The 18134-nt window shown below is 42.2% G+C and overlaps 1 protein-coding gene across 1 annotated transcript; it reads left to right on the top strand.

The window, feature by feature from the left end:
* Positions 1-7239: 7239 nt before the first annotated feature.
* Positions 7240-17409, top strand: PDZK1 (PDZ domain containing 1). Its single transcript, XM_063347974.1, has 9 exons — positions 7240-7358; positions 10595-10806; positions 11130-11382; positions 12326-12462; positions 13739-13934; positions 14197-14393; positions 14915-15109; positions 15927-16226; positions 17167-17409. Exons 2-9 carry the CDS (start codon positions 10597-10599, stop codon positions 17242-17244), a joined length of 1566 nt encoding a protein of 521 aa, XP_063204044.1. The 5' UTR covers positions 7240-7358; positions 10595-10596; the 3' UTR covers positions 17245-17409.
* Positions 17410-18134: the final 725 nt, after the last annotated feature.

Below are 18134 nucleotides of genomic sequence, written 5' to 3' on the forward strand. Positions count from 1 at the left end.
TCCGCTGAGCTTACTGCCACACACACGAGTTTCATTCAGGCTTATGCTGGCTTCCCCAGTGACATAAATCTTTAAATTCTTCCTCCTCTGGATGACGTGTCCAAGCAAACAGCTTAATATAACTTCAGCTATGTCTTGTGGGTAACAGAATTTTTCCTTTTCTGGTCTTTGCGTCTTGAGAAGGCATGTCGCGCTTGCTCCAGCTCTGAACCCAGTTCAGCATTTCAGGATCACTTTGCTTTTTAGGCTCTGATACAGTCATGCCACTTAGGATGATCTTCAAGACAGGCAATAAACTAAGATGTAAGTGGGTATTTCCCTAGAAAGTTTGAGTGTCATCTTCCAGCTGAAATCAGAGAGACAAACTCTACTGTCACCAAAACCAGCTTTACCCTTACAACCAAACCAACCTTATTTCCATGCATGCATTTGACGGAGATTTATTCTCTCCTTAGTACTTAGGCATGGATTTCTGGTAGGATCCATATTTGGATCTATGTCTGACTTGTTTGAAGGGGATTTTAAATTAATAAATATAAGCTCATTATTAACTTTTACATCATATTTAAATAATTTATTTTTATACTATTTTTTTTTCCTTACAATTAAGTAATCTTGGGTTCAAACAGTGTCTAGATCTATATTCCTCTCAAAGCTTACAATAACGGTTTTCGATAGTTGCACAGGAAAAGGGCTGCATTCTGCATTTCTGCAGTGCCAGGCATAGCAGTAGCCATTTCCTTTTTGTGGCAACAGAAAACAAGCCTTTCAAAGCCACAAAGTGACAAGAACTAATAAAGAGCAGGCATTATCCACCCCCACATTTCTATTAACAGTTCTATAAGCATCGTATAAGCCTCATCAGAGCAGAACACAATAGTTCCCGCAACACAAAAGCAGACAGAGAGTGACCGAGAAGATGGAAACTTCTACAGGAAGTTTGTATTTCTCTTTGCCTTCAAGGCTACATTCAGACTTTCCATTATGATCACTGATCTCAGAAAGACAGGTAAATGAATGCTATTCCAATTTAAATCCTTCTTGTAGCAAGAGTGAACGCACCCGGTAAGAAATCTGAGGCAAAAGTTAGGTCCTTGGCATGCAGAAGAGTCAAAATAATTATCCTGGATTACATGAAGCAACATCCTTTATATTTGCTGAGGCTCGTGCTCCTTACCCCTCCACACGGCAGCTCAGCCTGAGCTTAGGGTAATGAAATATCAGCATAGCGCCTTTTCTGACAGAGTGAAATTAAATACTCAATAATATAGAGGTTAATACAGAAATTAAGGACACTTCCTCGACGGATAACAGACTTGGGGGGGGGGAGGTGGGACATGACGTGGGATAAGACGGGACACAGGCAGCAGGAAGAGGAAGGGGAGATGGGAAGAGATTCACACTTGCTGCTGTCAAAGCCTTAGGCCCGGATACTCCCTGTCTCACGGGGCTGTATTTTTGGAGGAAGAGTATATGCTTTCTGTAGTGATTGTGTAAGCACCTCTTCCTCATGCTCCTTAAAGAAAATAGTGAAGTAGACATAGTAATTCTTATTTATACATCTCAAAAGCTTAAAAGAAAAGGAACACGGGCTACTGTCGAATTCAGAAATCCATCTCCAGAGGGCAAGAAATGCACATGCAGCTGAGATCTAAGTAACTTATTCTCTTCTTTCACAGATCAGGAAAAAGAACAGTTTTATAAGGAATATACGCTAGAAAAAACAAAGCTCCATGTGCTGAATGGAAAAAGGCAGACTAGTAGATTTATAACATTATTTTTTATGTCTCAGCATCTTGCACATCCAAAGACGACTGAATGATACAGCAATTAAAAAGCAGAATCGAAGAAATACATGTCTAGAAAACGCCCAACAGAAGAGGCTGGAAAGAAGTCTTCCCACGTTATGAGTGCCAGAGGGAAGACAAGAATTCCAAAGGTGTTGCTATTTGAGAAGCATTAATCAAACCAACTTCAGCTGTTGTTATGCAAACAGTCCTGCAGACAGCCTGATTGCTGTACATGCATGTGAATATATATGCCTTCCTACAGCCATTTACTATGAACAAACACATAGCTCCACCAGAAAGTCTACTTAGCTCACATAATTCCTCATTTTCAAGACCTTCAAATTTCTGCCTCAGCAGGAATTTCCAGATTTTAACACTGATTTCAGCCTGACATCACAGAAAAAGAAGCTCCACAGGCACATCTCACAGTTAACTCCGTAAAGAATTCTGCATCTAAAAGCCCAAATTCACGATCAATACAGAGTATCTGTTGAACAGCTAAAGAAGAAAGCATTGTTTATAGTTTATATTCTCCAGTAAAAAGGTCACTAGGGAAGACGATTCAATATTTAAAGCCCAAAGAGCAAAGCCTGGGGGAAGATGTCTGCCACTGTAATTCCTCACTGACAGGTCCAGGGGATAACAGAATACCTTTCTTTGCTGCAAACACAGGGACAGCAAATGATTTGTTTCTTCCCTCCCTCATTTTTAAGGAAGACATAAGCCCAAAATGCTCGAAGGAGGGGTATTCTCCCCTTCCTCTGCAAGCCTGCAACCCAGCAGGACTGCAGTGTCATTCCTGTTTGCTTCCCCTTTTCTTTCCCTGACATTCTTTACCATATCAGGAGCATGTGGTCACCAGAAGAGAAAGAATTAATTACCGCTTGGCTGTGTGCAGGATGACTGATGAATATTCATTTGGTAGTCGAAACGGACTTTGCCTCATGATTAAGGAGGACTTCAGTGAACCAAATACTCCCATTACCAAATCACATGGTGCTTTATATAATACTTGCCAAACTAGAGTGGAAAAACCGTCACTGGCAAAATAAGGGGCAAAGGGAAAGGGCCGCACTGATTTTGAACAGCTTAAATACAAGAACAAATAAAATATGCCTTCATATTACTCTACTGAAGGAGACCTTAAAACAGTCCAAGGCTCCGGTTCACGTAGCTGTGGAAGGAAAGACTTAGCTGAAGAGGCTGCTGCCCCCTCGGATGGGAACAGCAGCTCCTTCAGGGAGCGTATTTCTGCCTGAAAGAGGCTGCAAATCAGTCTTCAGCCATCACAGTTCACAGCCTTATGTACTTATACAAATTGACGGTGATGTTGCCTCTTGTTAATACATTGGGTTGCAGGGTGGCCTTAGTCCAGGCGTACCGCCTTTCCGGAACTCAGCTGCAGGGGCATCATTTTCTGCAGGGAGTAGGGGACAGCTTTGCAATTGTCCCAGCTGGAGTCAGCAGAGGACACAAATGAGCCTGTATTCGCCCAACACGCTGCATTTGAAAATGAATTTTCACGAACTGCTTGTTTGTCATGAATCCAAGAAAAGGGTGGCACTGCAAGGACACTAGTGAGCTTGCGGTCGGCAAATACGCAGTAAGCAATATAGGTAAAAAAGCACTATTCAGAAATCCTCATTATATCGATTTTTAAGGGATGTACGTGCTCCCAGGCAAGAAAGTTCAGCTGTGATTGGTATAACCACCATTATCAAGATTTAGGAGAGGGAATGTTTTTACAGCAAAATATCCACATAAACCTTTTGTCAATAGAACAATGCTGGCACTGATACATATCATTTGAGCGCTTTATTTTCAGAACCAAATATATGAACTATATTCATTCAAATTTAGGGTGGGACTCCTTGCACAACTGTGTTAATAACAAAAAGTAGCTTTTAGTCGACTGACCTTTGTAACTTTACGCTTGTATTATAAACATTAAATACCTACTTCACCAATCTGTCATTAACAGCTCTGGTTTCTACTCCTCTCATCCAGTGGAATGGCCATGAAAGCGGTTTCTTCACCATCTCTTAACACAACCTGGTGAGTCACAATTTAAAAAACCAAAACTGCTTATAAAAAAAAATTAGAAGTCAGCCAGAGGCTAGCGACACCTTTTTTTTTTTCCTCTCCTTTTTTAAAAAATAAAATCAGGAATCTGTATAAACTCTTCAGATGTGAATAAGTAAGTTAAATAAGGGCCATCCTTCTGGCAAACGGGCACACACTCTCCTCATGTCTGTGTCCCACACAGGGCCAGGAAGTGACCCGGGCCACATACTTCCTGGCAAAGAGCGAGACTTTGGTAAATGTCACTTGCTGAAACTACCCCCTGGCACAATATCAACTGGGCCAGGTCTGGGTCTCTCCACTCTGCAGCACTCTGCCAGCACTGTGAGACTCTGGAACAAGCCACCTGTACCCCCAGTCTCAGGCTACTAGAACAGGTACAGCAGAGATCTCATCTTATTTCAGGCACTTAATGGGAAAAAAAACATTACCTTTACTGTCACCATTGCCCACTTGCCAGCAGAGGACACATCCACCCTTACTTGAGGTTAGGCAGCTCTTCAGGTTGTTCAGAAGAATGCGTGGACAAGGATGCTGAGGCACTTTCTGTTACTGCTATGTGCTCAAGTCAGCTCCTTGGAAAGCCTTCCAGAGGATCAAAATAAGATGCTTCAGACAGGCAATACCAAAACACCTCTACAGTCAGTGCTTTATTCCAGGTGGCCTCCTGGAAGCACTAGAAAGTGAGAAGTTTTTGCTTTGGGGGAAGGAGGCTAGAACTTACCAAAACCTGTGAATTTACTCATGCCAGAGATCCTAACAAGTACCAAAGTTAAGAACACAGGTGCTTCTCTCAATTTACCAACATGCTGAGTAAACCATGTGATCACTTACAACTACTACAAAATGCTTATTTCTGATAATTTTTGGTAACACAGGTAAGTATCACAGAATTTCTTCTAACCAAACATCAGAAAAACCTTGGTAAAAAGGATGATTGAAAATATTTTGTAGATGTTAACCCACAGAAGAATGCAACGAGGATAGGAACAAAGGTCCTTACGTTACTCCATCCAGACTATAGATGAAAAGAGACATACCTTGGAGAAAGCAGACCCAGCGCCAAAGTCTGGTCCCTGTGCTAACAGAACCACACCACCTAAGTCACTGTGGCCAACTCCTGTAATACAAGAATACTATGAATTCAGAGGTTTTCCCAGGTTTTATCACTTTTCCCAAAGTGTTAAAAGGTAAAAATCCTCTTTTATTTTTTTAGGTTGCTTATTTTTGTCACTGCATGAATATGCTTGAGAACACTCTTAGAAAAGGCTCAAGAACCAGAAGAGGAGATATTGCAAGCTGCCTTTACGCTGATCCATTCTTAAATAATTTTCATTCTACTGGTGGAAGGATAGGAGAATTTTTGTCCTCAAGGGCTTGTCAGCATTGGATGCATTAGTACATCTTCCATACAATTTACAGCTCAGTCCCGCACATGCAAAGATCAGCTCTAAGAAATGCAGGGTCTTGTTCTTCAGTGCACACAGAGGTACATCCTCCTTGCACCTTGTCATCAGCATCCCATTCAACCTGTTGTCATGGCCTTAGGGCTAACCACCAGCCTCAACTCAAACTCAACCCCTTGCCATTCATATTTTCTAACGTTTCATCATTCACCACACCATAAGCTTAAGTAGTCTGTTGACTGCTAGACCTTCCTCCCTCAACTTTCTTTTCAAAGCCTTTTGAAACTGCTGCATGACCATACTTCCCCTTCTAGAAACACAGAATGTTTCTATGTTTCGCTAAAATTTTACATTTGTGTAGCACCTTATTTTCGAAAAATCTTGTCTGGACCCAAAATGACCTCAAAGTGGCACTACAATGAAAAAAGTACATCTTGCTTCAAATGCTGTGTTGTTTCCTTGTATGCGGACCTAAGATCCTTCTTTGTGTTCTTATCTGCACTGTGCTTAGCCACAAAACTATGAGCCACTGTGATTCCCCTTCTCTGCGTCCCTCCTCATCCAGTCTTTGTCTCACTTGTCTGAAAGATCGCAAGGAGAGGACAGGGCAGGGTCTGACTTCTCTGGTGCTTACAACATTGGGGCTCACTTACTTCGGTTTTTCGATTGTATGTCATACAAAGAGGAACAACTCCTAGTCACAACAGGCTTGTAAATCCATTTAGAGTAAGTGGATTACAGTAAGGCTTTTATAACATCAATGACTGTTCTGATGCAGCACATTTACGTTACACTTATTTCTATTACTTTTCCTTTGAATTAAACAGTTGGAGCAGACAGCCAGGGAAAACACAAGTATTATTTCTACTAATCCAACTCCACAGCAAGTTAATGAGGGAAATATGTCATTTTAAAGCTTTCTAAAATTGAATGAGATTTTTTAACAAGAATTTCACAGGGTCAATTCATTAAATATCTTGGTATACCAAGACTCAAATTTGGAGGCTTTCCACCACATTAGAAACATCATCAGTTTAACTCGTGTCTATAAGCATATCCTGCAGATGCTTATGGCCACTAGATAAGATATGCCCTTGTGGTGGGTTGACCCCAACCAATAGCCAAACACCCAATGCCCTATTTCTTGGCCCAGGAGTATATAAGGTTATTTCAGAAATGAGTGGCACTGTTTGACTCGATTCTTTCTGGGGCCTTTCAAGCTTGGGATGGCATTTCAAGCAATGGCATGGTTTACAGGGTGTCTCCCATCACCCAGTAGGCCCTTCCACAATGGTAAGCACATAGCACTTGCTTTGGCGGGTTCACAGCAGTGGTCCAGTGCAGCCAATTTGCCAGGCCTCACCATATTGATATCCCAGCCACCTCCCTCCCTCTATCCCAGGGAGACTTTACTCACACAGGCTGCTTGACTGCAGTGCATGTTTCACATGTGTGATGACCTCAAGAGTCAGGGCCACCCCTCAGTCATGAGGTCATCTTTTAGTTGTATCTCTCCCAGTTAGTCCTTATCTTGAGTTCCTCAAGCTTTTTCATCCTATTTTCTCCCCCTAGCCCTGCATAGGAGGGCAGTAAGAACAGCTCAGTGGGCATCTGGCTGCTGGCCGAGGTTAACCCGTCACAATCATTGTTCTGGCACCCAACATGGGGTGCACAGATTTGAACCAGTAACCTCTTGATCTGCAGTCAAATGCTGCTGGCCCAGGTCAACCCACCACAATCCAAACCTACTCCCTTTAAGATGTTCCTTATAGCTGGACAAGGCTCTTGCCCAGAGCAAAGATCAGGCTTGCCTTGGATGACCTCCTTGACCAAGTTTTTGAGTATAATTATCAGCAGAACAAATTTCAAAGCTGCTGAGAAATGCATGTGATTAGCACTTCTTCAGACAAGGACAAGGCATCTTATCAAGGTGTTGAATACATTCAGTGAAACTTGGTTAAATAAATCATCTTTTAAATCAACCTTTGCCCAATCAAAGTCCAGCCTTACTTATAGGTACAGCCACAGGAGGGACAGCAAAAGAGAATTCCTGTGAAGGCTGCTCCACACAGACATACAGGTAAGAAATTCCTGTTTTGCTAATCTTTCTTCCCTTAGAAAAATCATTTTTACGATCCAAATAATTTCGCATGTAAAGCTTTTAGGGATTACAAGGAGTAGCATGTGGTGCACTGTAACCTTCCTTCCATTTCTAAATATGAATAAGTAATCTTTCCCATAAAAGCCCACTGCTTCTTCAGCTTTGCGTACCACTAGTTTTGCATGTTAACTTCAGGAATTAGCCCAGATTCCCAGTGTTTGTCAAGAAAAACTGCTTTGAGTTGTAATTGTGATCAATATAGTCTGATGTGTTCCAAACATTATCCAAATAATAAGGCAGTCCACGCCTACGTGGAGCCAGTCACAGTGCAACTGCACGGAGACTCAAAAAAGCAAGAGGGGAACAAGCGAATCATGGTCTGTAGACTTCCCGTCCCTGCACGCTGAAATTCCCCATATCCCCCAGCTTCAGTGACACCTGTGTCAAACCCCCACTGCACATCCACACTGTTCTACGTGCTGCCCAACCAACCTCAACAACGCACTTTCAGCTTCAAGAGCAAACAGTCTGTAGTGCAGGTAGCCACAGAGGTGGTGCTGCAAGTAGGCTGCTATCATGGAAGGATTTGACTGACAGCTACTTCTAAAAAAAGGAAAAGAAAAAAAAGCCAGTTTCCACATACATTAGTCACAGAGGTGATATAAACACAGAAGAAAAACCACAGAGTCGCAAAGAAATCTTTGCATGGAAACAGATTAATTTTCTCAGTATTTATTAGGCTGTGGTTAACGGCTGATCTCTGCAATGCAACTTTGGCCTTTTGACAGACTTCTGTCAGTAGAAAGAGGCAGAAAAAAAAATACCTTTCCAGTAAAATACAAATCAAGTTTGCTAATTACCTGGAATTTCCAATTGGAGGAAGCTGTCTTCATTTGTCTTGTTCCTCTACCACCATGGATCTTCGGCAGCAGTTCCCAAAACAACTATCTTTGGAGTTGTTCCCTGGTCACAACTATTGCTTACTTTGAGCCCATAGTATTCCTGATAATGATATGCATTACCCAAACCAGAGTTTCATTTCATCATAAAAGCACAGAAGACTTTAGGTTGAAAGGGACTTCTGGAGATCACCTAGTCCAACATCCCATACAAAGCAGGGCCAAACTTAGATCAGGTTGCTCAGGGCCCCATTCAGGTAAGTATCTCAAAGGATGGAGATTCCACAGCATCTTTGGGAACCTCTTCTAGTATCTGACCGCCCCCAAGATTAAAAACTGTCCTTATGGCTGTCTAACTGGAATTTCCCTTGCTGCAGCCTGTGTCTGTTGCTTCTCATCCTACCACTGTTAACTTCCAAGAGAGTTTTTTCTCTGTACAATCCAGTTAGGCAGTTGAAGACATCAACAAGATCTTCCCGTTACTTTCTCTTCCCAAGACTGAACAAACACAGCTCTCTCAGCCTCCTTAGTGTTCCAAAACCGAAATCACCTCAGTGCTGGAGCGTGTCCAGACGAGAGCTGCCAGGCTGGTGAGGGGTCTGGAGACCAAGTCATATGAGGAGAGGCTGAGGGAGCTGGGCATGTTTAGCTTGGAGAAGAGGAGGCTGAGGGGAGACCTCATTGCCCTCTACAACTACCTGAAAGGAGGTTGCAGAGAGGTAGGTGTTGGCCTCTCCTCCCAAGTGAGTAATGACAGGACCAGAGGAAATGGTCTGAAGTTGTGGCAGAGAAGGTTTAGGTTAGATATCAGGAAGAATTACTTTACTGAAAGAGGGGTCGGGCACTGGAACAGCCTGTCCGGGGAGGTGGTTGAGTCACCATCCCTAGAGGCATTTAAGAAACGTCTAGATGTGGCACTTCAGGGCATCCTCTAGTGACAGAGATTGTAGGGGTTTGGGGTTTTTTGTGTGTGTATGGTTGGACTCGATGATCTCAAAGATCCTTTCCAACCATGAAGATTCTATGATTCTATGACTAGCTCCAGTATGTCAATTACCTAGGGAGCTCAAAACCGGAGACAACACTTGCATGTGATCTCACAAGTGCCAAAGACAGGGGAACACTACCTTCCATTGACCTGCTGGCTATGTTCTGATACCATCCAGTGTACAGTTGACTTTCTTCACTGCAAAGCTACACCACTGACTCACGTTCAACTTGGGCACTTGAGTGTTGCCCAGCAGCACTGCCTACTGGCCAGCCAGCAGTCAGCCTGTATTGTTCTGTATGGTCTAGATACAAAATTTTTTTTCACTTCACTTTCTTGAACTTCATGAGGTTCCTGAACTCATTAACAATAACACTGCAGTTACAATGTCATTTCCTGAAACTTAATTTTGTTTAGTTAAAATAACTAAGAACAGGAAAGCCTGGTTAGGACAATGAGGTTCTTCCTTGATCCCACCTGCTCGTCCATCTGTGCAGGTTGCCCAGAGAAGTTGTAGATTCCGCATCCTTGGAGACAGTCAAAAGGCTGAGAGAGCTGGGACTGTTCAACCTGGACGACTGAAAGCTCAGGGGAAACTTAGCAATGTATAAGAAAAATATCTAAATGAAGGGTACAAAGAAGATGAAGCCAGACTATTTTCAGCAGTGCCCGGTGACAGGATGAGAAGCAATGGGCACAAACTGAAACATGGGGGGCTCTGTCTGAATGTAAGGATGCTTTTTTTACTACAAGAATGACTGAGCACTGGCATAGGTTGCCCAGAGACATAATGGAGCCTCCGTCCTTGCAGATATTCAAAAGCTGTCTGGACTTAGTCCTGGGGAACTGGCTCTAGGTGGCCCTGCTTTAGCTTAGGGGTTGGACGAGATGACATCCAAGGCCCCTTCCAACCTTGACGATTCTGCAATTATGTGAAATCCCATTTTGTCAGATAAGGTTCCTATAGCATTCTAGTATTTTTTGTGCTGCCATTATTTTTCCTTCTGTAAGACTTAATTCTGGTATTAAATCCTTACCTCAGTTTTCACTATGTTCTCACAGGCAGACAACTTCTCTCTTCCAGTTCTGCATCTTGCTTAACTTCATTTGAGATAGGGAGACAAGAAAAGTGAGGAGGGCAAGGAAAAAGGGATCGTTTTCTTCTCCCTAGCCTTGTTAACTAGCTTCAACTCTGCACAGCTGGATTTCCGGGGAAACAAAACCCCAAGAATCCTGAAGGAAACTGTCTCAATATGCATGTAGAGGGAACACATCTAGGTAAACTTACTGATTTTACTCACACATATCTTTTCCATCCCGTCTGGCAGAGATGACTTCAGTTCTGCAGCCCCGAGAATGTAAAATGACTAAAGAGCCCCAAAAGACCTACGGATTCTACCTGCGTATGGAGAAAGACACAGCAGGGCATCTCATCCGGGACGTGAAAAAGAACAGTCCAGCTGAAAAGGCTGGCTTGAAGGATGGAGACAGAGTCCTCAGGGTTAATGGTGTGTTTGTAGACAAGGAGGAACATGCACAGGTACATCTCTGTTTAGTCTGGGATCCATACCACTCCCCCCATTACCCACAGCCACCGCCACTATATGAAGCTTTCTCAAGCTTTCTCTTCCAGTTTTTATGGTATCTTTTCCTAGGAAATCCAAGAGCTGAGTCAACTGCTTTGAGTATCTCCCTGCATCATTCATTACCCACCACGGGTATGAAATGTCTTTGAGGTGCCTCCAGAGTGCATAAGTAGAGGGATAAGACAACAAAAACAGCAGACAGTGCAACCCTTCCTGGGGAGAGCTTTTAGGTCAATCGCTCGAACAACTACTTGCCATTTCACCTTGTCCACTACAGGTGGTGGAGATTGTGAAAAACAGTGGAAATTCTGTTGTACTTCTTGTTCTGGATGACGCGTCCTATCAAAAGGCAGAAAAGGAGGGAGTGAACTTGGAAGAGCTGAGTCAAAAGGGGTCAACAGGACAGCAGCAGGAGCACCGGTCACCACCACCCATGGCCAATGGAGCAACCACTGCAGTTCCACAACCTCGGCTCTGCTACCTAGTAAAGGAGGAGAAAGGCTATGGCTTCTCTCTGAAAACCACAGAAGGTGAGAGAAGAAATGGCATATAAATACATATTGTCAGCAGGGACAGAGGCAGCCACCATTAACGTGTGGGGGCCAATGGGGACACACAAACCACTCTCGCTACCAGAAAGAAAGTGAGAAGCAGCCAAATGAGTTCAGATCCATCTCTAGTCCATTTCTGTAGAGCATGCGCAATGCATGGTTTTCCAAGAACCACATTTCTTATGGGGTGGAGAAAAGATGGGGGGAAAAAAGAGATAAAAAGAATAAGCGATTTTCTGCTTGTTATTTAAGCCCACTTACCAAACCCAAATTTGCAGTCCCTGCTCAAATACCAGATATAAACTTAAGATGCTACATTAAGTCCTGTTCCATTCCTCACCTCAGGAATCAGCATATGAGGTTCTACACAGCTGTAATAAACACTTTTCCTGATTTGTAAGTCATTTCATTTAGAAAGCAAGGTATTTGGAACCTCTTCCACATAAGACCAGTCAACAGGATAGGGAAGTTTTCTGGAAAGCATCACCTCTAAAGAGGGTATTTTGGAATGCAATATAACGAAAAGACCAAACATGGAAGCCTTCCAAGCACAAGAAATTGTGAAATGTATAAAACAACAATAAAAGGAGCTCCTCACTTCAGACTGGGAGGGGAGGGAGGCAGGAATCAAATCCCTCTCAGCTATCTTAATCAGCCCCTTCGGCACTCTCTTGGTAGAAAAAGAAAAGATTGTTTGAGCTGTAGAGAGTGAACCAAAGTCTCCCTCCCGCACAGAAGTGATTTTTCCAGGACAGAATAAGAGACAGAGGTGTGCCTATGTGGAAGGTCTGTGGTGCCACCATAATCTGCACATGAAGAGAGACCAAGAGTCTCTAAGGACATCAGTGCCGAGTTTCCTTAACCATTAAATTCAGGCATATTTCAGTACTTACCCTGTGTAATGAGCTTCCATTTATTTTAGGACATAAGGGGTTGTTCATAGTAGAGCTTTCATCAGAAGGAGCAGCTGCAAAGGCTGGTGTCCAAAATAACGATCGCCTGATTGAAATCAATGGAAAAAATGTGGAAAGTGACACACACGAGGAAGTGGTGGAAAAGGTATTTGTTTGTATATTGATTCATCTTCTGTTCTGGCCCACTTTCACAGCAACCTGTCAGGGTTACTGAGGAGGCAGGTCTGGCTGATTTGAATGCTTCACAGTAAATCTCGGAAGCTACTGTTTTTGTGTCATCAACACAGCAGAGTACCCCTCCGCTTTGGCTCTGCTGTCAAGCAGCCTCTTGAACTGACTCTGAATGAGTACTGCCATCAAGACAGTCCAAAGAATTTTAAATAACAGAAGTATACTGCTGCCAGGAGCCCTATTAAATAAATCATGCTCTGTTCCTAGAAGTCCTGGAAGCCCTCCTGATAGTAGAAGGGCAAGTCACCAAATGTGGTTTTCAGGGCAGGAAGAGAGGGAACTCTCTGATGATATAGTTAGCATGGAACAGGGAAAATTCACGACTTCAGACAGTAGTTCCTTTCTCCTGTTAGGAAGTCCAAAACTAATGAAAATTACTGTGCAAGTAATTTCACTACTTGGCCTCAGCTGCACAGAAAATTGCTAATGAGGCTTCCAGCTTTCCACCACTGGCACTGCTAAAACGCAGCTGGAGTTGAAGAGATTTCAGAGAGCCACAAGGCAGGCAGTACATAGTCTGGCATTCCTGCATCACAATTCAGTGCACACTAACAACTATGGAAACATGCAACACCTGTGTTTTATTGAGCTGCTGTAACAGTGCATGTTTCCCGGAGACACTGTTTTCCACTGATGCTGGTTAAGATGAGTAAAGAGGGCGCCCATTAGACTAGAAAGGAATAAGAGAAGGATGGACTTGGAGAGGTTGAACAGACAAAAAAAGACAACTCCAAAACCTCAGAGTCAGTAATACAGGGAGATGGAAGATGACCAAGAGCGACTGAAACTTGACTCCTGTACTGTAATCTAAAATAGTGGTATAGATAGCATGATAGGTCTATATTGTAGAGTTCCACATCTAGATAAGCCAAGCACTATCTGCTGAGGCTCTACTGGCACCATATGCCACTCTCATGGCACTCTACAGCTAATTCCCTAGAGGTCAGGAACACAGTATGAAATACAGAAAGTTTCCTCATATATGTGCCCAAGATCTTGTCACGGTCCAAATTTCCGACTGGAGAAAAAAAAATAAAATCAACTTGTAGTAGCACGGCCTACACCTTATAGCTCATTCACCAACAGCACCCACACACCAGTATGTATCAGCACATCAGTTACCAAAGTATCTGCAATTCCCACATGTTGTTGAAGGGGCGACATCTGAGATTGTACATGTACTATCACAGGTAAAGAAGTCTGAAAATCATGTTATGTTTCTACTTTCAAATGAAGAAACAGACCACTATTACAGAAGCCAGAAGATGGTACTGAGCAAAGAGAGCGCCAACCTAAGATTGCTTCCCCTCAAACCACGACTTATTGAGACCCAGAAGGGAAAAAACGGTTATGGCTTTTATCTACGGATGGAACAAAATACTGGTGGTAAGAACCAAGTTAACGCACAGACCATGACATTCACTATACCGTTTTCTCCTGTACAAGGTTTGCAGACCTCATTCTCTTTGGCTTCTTCCTGGTCATCTAGGAGAAGTCCTAGATAGATGTGTTGCAAACAGCACTACATCAGGAAACGGTCTCAACCCGAAGCACAATTCTGACAATTAGCCTTTGCCATGCATTTTAATGTCTTTAAACTTACCAAGCATACACCTTCACATCAATCTTTTTTCCCTTCTAATCTTAGACCATGTAATCAAGGATGTTGACTCTGGGAGCCCAGCAGCCAAGGCGGGTCTCAAAGACAATGATATCTTAGTAGCTGTCAACGGCGAGCAAGTGGATGGTCTGGATCATGAAAGCGTGGTGGGAAAAATTAAGCAGTCTGAGACAAAAACCACACTCTTGGTAGTGGATAAGGAGACTGATGCCATGTATAAACTGGTAAAAAAATGCAAACTACTGCTAAGAATTGATAATCTATCATTATAAAGAGACATATGCAGCAATGAAACAACCAGTCTGCTCCAACAGACATTTCTTCAACTTGCAGAAAATGTCCAAGATACACCCATATTTCACCAACCTGCCTTGCATTTGTACATACAGCAAGTCACTCACTAAACACCCAAATTTTTGGCCTCTTCCAGATTTTTTATAGGCACTATTGGAACAATTCTAAATTTAAACACACCACAAGAAAGGTTAGAAGTTTAAAACAGCAAATTCAGAGCTATGCAGCTGTGTAACCATTTATGAACAAAGCGAGTAACAAAATTCCCTTTTCACAGATGAAGACTGTAGTTTTCCACTTAACCAGAAATTAATAGCAAAAAGTGCTTCATCGCAGCTGAAGTCTGAGTCGTTAAAAAGGTTTCAAACAGAACATGTTGAGCATGAAAGCCTACTACAGATTTCACAACAGAAGTTTTTATGTTAACAAAGTTTTTTGTCGGTTTTTTCAGGCTCAAATTTCCCCCTTCTTATACTACTACAAAGTACAAGATCCAGCTCCAGGTAAAACAGATGAAAGAGTGGAGTTGCACACTGAGCAGAAAGTGAACCACAAACCAAGAATCTGCAAGATGGTGAAAGGGCCTAGTGGATTTGGCTTCAGGTTAAACATGATCAAGAACAAGCCTGGAGTGTTCATCAATGAGGTACTAATGTAGACTGAGGAACAAGGAAAAGCTCAGGTAGTCTGTCGGACAGCCTCCTCCCTTCCGTCCTGCAAATACATTCAAGAAAAGCCACAGGAGACAAAAGTCTCTTCTCCATCGCTCTCAGATAAGAGATGTAATTGTTAAAGTCAGACTGACATCGTAGGACCAAGATAAAAAATAAGCACCAGAAAACATTCCTCATTCTGTTAGATGTCTAGAGGGAAGGGGAATCCAGCTTTCGCATCATTTTTGCTTTTATTCATGAGGCTGGCATGCTAAAATTAGTATTTTAAATAGATTTTTTTTTTTGACTGTAGAACATCCTAAATGTAAGAGAAACACTTTCGCCCTGCTCTACCCTCACTTCTCTGAATTCCACAGCTGGCAAAAGTCAAACCTCTACTGTCTCAAATTATGTTTGTGCCTTTAGCTTTCTTGAGAGGAGGGGTACCACTCATTGCACAGGCATCTGTGAAATGTAGTAAGTTAACTTTAAACCTACTGGACAGGGACATGCAAATAATAAGAAAATTAGTTTTCCCTCTGTCTTTACAATGCTACCATGCCACGTTTCTATAATGAAAGCCTGTCAAAACCAAGATGCATCTTAAATCTCAAACCGACGGGTTCCATGTTTATTATGTCTAAGCCTATTGCCTGTTCCAATTCATTTCTGCCCCACAAATCTCCCCTTCCCCACGCTTATTTTGCCATAGTAAGGAAAGCCATAATGCAGTGGTCTAGCTAACCATCGGTTGTTAACGCATCTTTCCAAGTTTTATACTAATACCACAGTTTGACCTTGCCTTTGCAGATAAAAAACCACGGGCCAGCTGACACAGCAGGTGTAGAAAATAACGACTTTTTGGTGGAAGTGAATGGGGTGAATGTGATCAATGAATCCTATGACAAAGTGGTGGCAAGAATCCAAGATAGTGGTGACAGACTAACGCTACTGGTGTGCAGCAAAGATGCTTACAAATACTTCCAGGGCCAGAACATTCCCATCACAGCCTCTATGGCAGAGCCAGTCCATGACACTTCTGAACCTCTTGCTTATAAAGAAAACAACCTCTCAGAGCCAGAGAGAAACTCACCCGAACCAAGGGAAAGGGTAAGTAATACTGCATTAAGTGCATGTTGAGAGGTCATCTAAGGGATAGGAAAAGAACTTTCTGTCAACGTTACTAAAAGGGAAGCTGTTGTCTGATTATCATAAACAACTCTTCCTTTCCCCACACGTAATACAGGTGAGTATCTTTAATGCCAGAGTAAATCACAGAAAAGATGAACATACAAGAGATTTTATGGAACAATATAATCCAAATACAGTAGTCCTCAATGAAGATGGGAAACAGGCAATACAATCCTGAAAGTACAGGGAAAAAAGTGCTTAAATACACCAAAAAGCATAAACCACTTTAGGGGAAATCAGGTGAAATATTTCAAACCAGATCATTTTGTAGAAGGAAGAGCAACTGATAGGTTATCATGACATTTTCTAGGAAACGTGACAACTTGAAAATATTTCACTCACTTCATGCCATTAAAAAGAATCTGAAGCACGGCCAAAGTCAGAAAAACAGGAAGGTATTCCTTCTTGAAACAGTCATTTTGAACCCACCATGTGGTCAGCCTTAAAATATTTAAATGCTTCTTTTCTCATCATGCAAAAGATGCAGACAAGGAAGAATAAGACCAATACAGTCTTCTATTCATTTTTGATTAGCCTTGTCTGCAAATGTCCAGCTGCAAGCTTTTTCTCAAAAGTTTCTTAGTCACCAAGCTGCATTTTGCAGACCTGAAGTTAGCACCACTTCTGTGTGCAAATTCAGCAGGTATGGGAATTAAACATCTATTGAACAAATTTGTCTCTAAATGTACTTAACCTAAGAGCGCTTGAACAACAACAATCACATTTGTTGGCTCATTCTGCCATTCAAACAAGTACATGATTAGTGCAGATGAAAATAGGAGTCCTTCATAACACTGCAGACTATCAAGCATGTTTACAGACTAAAAATAATCAGAATCTATTTGTTACTCCTCTGCAGTCAAGCTCATCCTCCTCTTCACAATCAGCTGCCTCTACAAAAGCAGACAGTGACAACAATGACGACACAAAGTTGTGAGGAGACAAACTACGCCGAGAAGAAAAAAAAAAAACAAACCTTCCAAATCCTTTTTCTTCAATCATTCTTTGCTACTACACCTCCCAGAACTTGACTGTTCCTATGAGTGCCATACCTGTAAAGGACTGTAATCTCTTGCTGAAATGCAGCTGCCTGAAATAAACACTTCAGCGTAACTTGCATTCATTTAACACACTGCAATCATACTTCCTTGGCTTTCCGCCTTGTAAATCAGGCAGTTACTCACTTACTTCTGTAAAGGCTTAAGTAACTAGCAGTATATAATTAAGTATACTGCAGCAGAAGGCAGAAACGTTTTATAGATTTGTAAGCATTTTAGCCTTTTAAGGATAAGCTCTTAATAAAGAGCAACTGATCCATCTCCCAGGAGAGGCCGTTCTAATGCCTAATCCAAGTCCATCAACTCGATCTCTGTGGTGACTCTTCCACGCCGTACTTACAGCAGTACAGCTGCTGCAAAATGGCACAAGCCAATGTACTCTGTGCATTACACTCCTTTCTCCCGCTAACATTGCAGAAATTTCTTTCAAACATTAAGCTAACCTCATCATTTATAACTCAAGATGTTTAAGCGCTATTCCCTCTTCCATGCATACAGTTGTGGATCATGGTATTTAAAACAGCACACGTAATTCAGTCGTGCAGGTTTGTCTAACTCCAAGTCAATGCCACATTTTCTTGAACGTGACATAAATGGCTGTGTAAAATTGCTGCTGTATACTTTGCCTCCTTGCTGTACACTGAAGACAACACAAAAATAAATTGTTTAGAGTGGTTATTTTTCCCTCCCCAGGTCTTACTCTCACAACCTATTATGTTCCAGAACAATTTTAAAACAAACAAAGCCTAGAAGAGTGGCTATGGGAAGC

Source organism: Chroicocephalus ridibundus, chromosome 1 (genome assembly GCF_963924245.1).
Source record: "Chroicocephalus ridibundus chromosome 1, bChrRid1.1, whole genome shotgun sequence".
Lineage (NCBI taxonomy): Eukaryota > Metazoa > Chordata > Aves > Charadriiformes > Laridae > Chroicocephalus > Chroicocephalus ridibundus.

Excerpts from the sequence above, each read along its gene's own strand:
- PDZK1 (XM_063347974.1), top strand. The coding sequence starts at position 10,597 with ATGACTTCAGTTCTGCAGCCCCGAGAATGTAAAATGACTAAAGAGCCC. Across the intron at positions 10,807-11,129 it reads ACAAGGAGGAACATGCACAG|GTGGTGGAGATTGTGAAAAA; the intron begins GTACATCTCTGT and ends TGTCCACTACAG. Across the intron at positions 16,227-17,166 it reads CACCCGAACCAAGGGAAAGG|TCAAGCTCATCCTCCTCTTC; the intron begins GTAAGTAATACT and ends ACTCCTCTGCAG.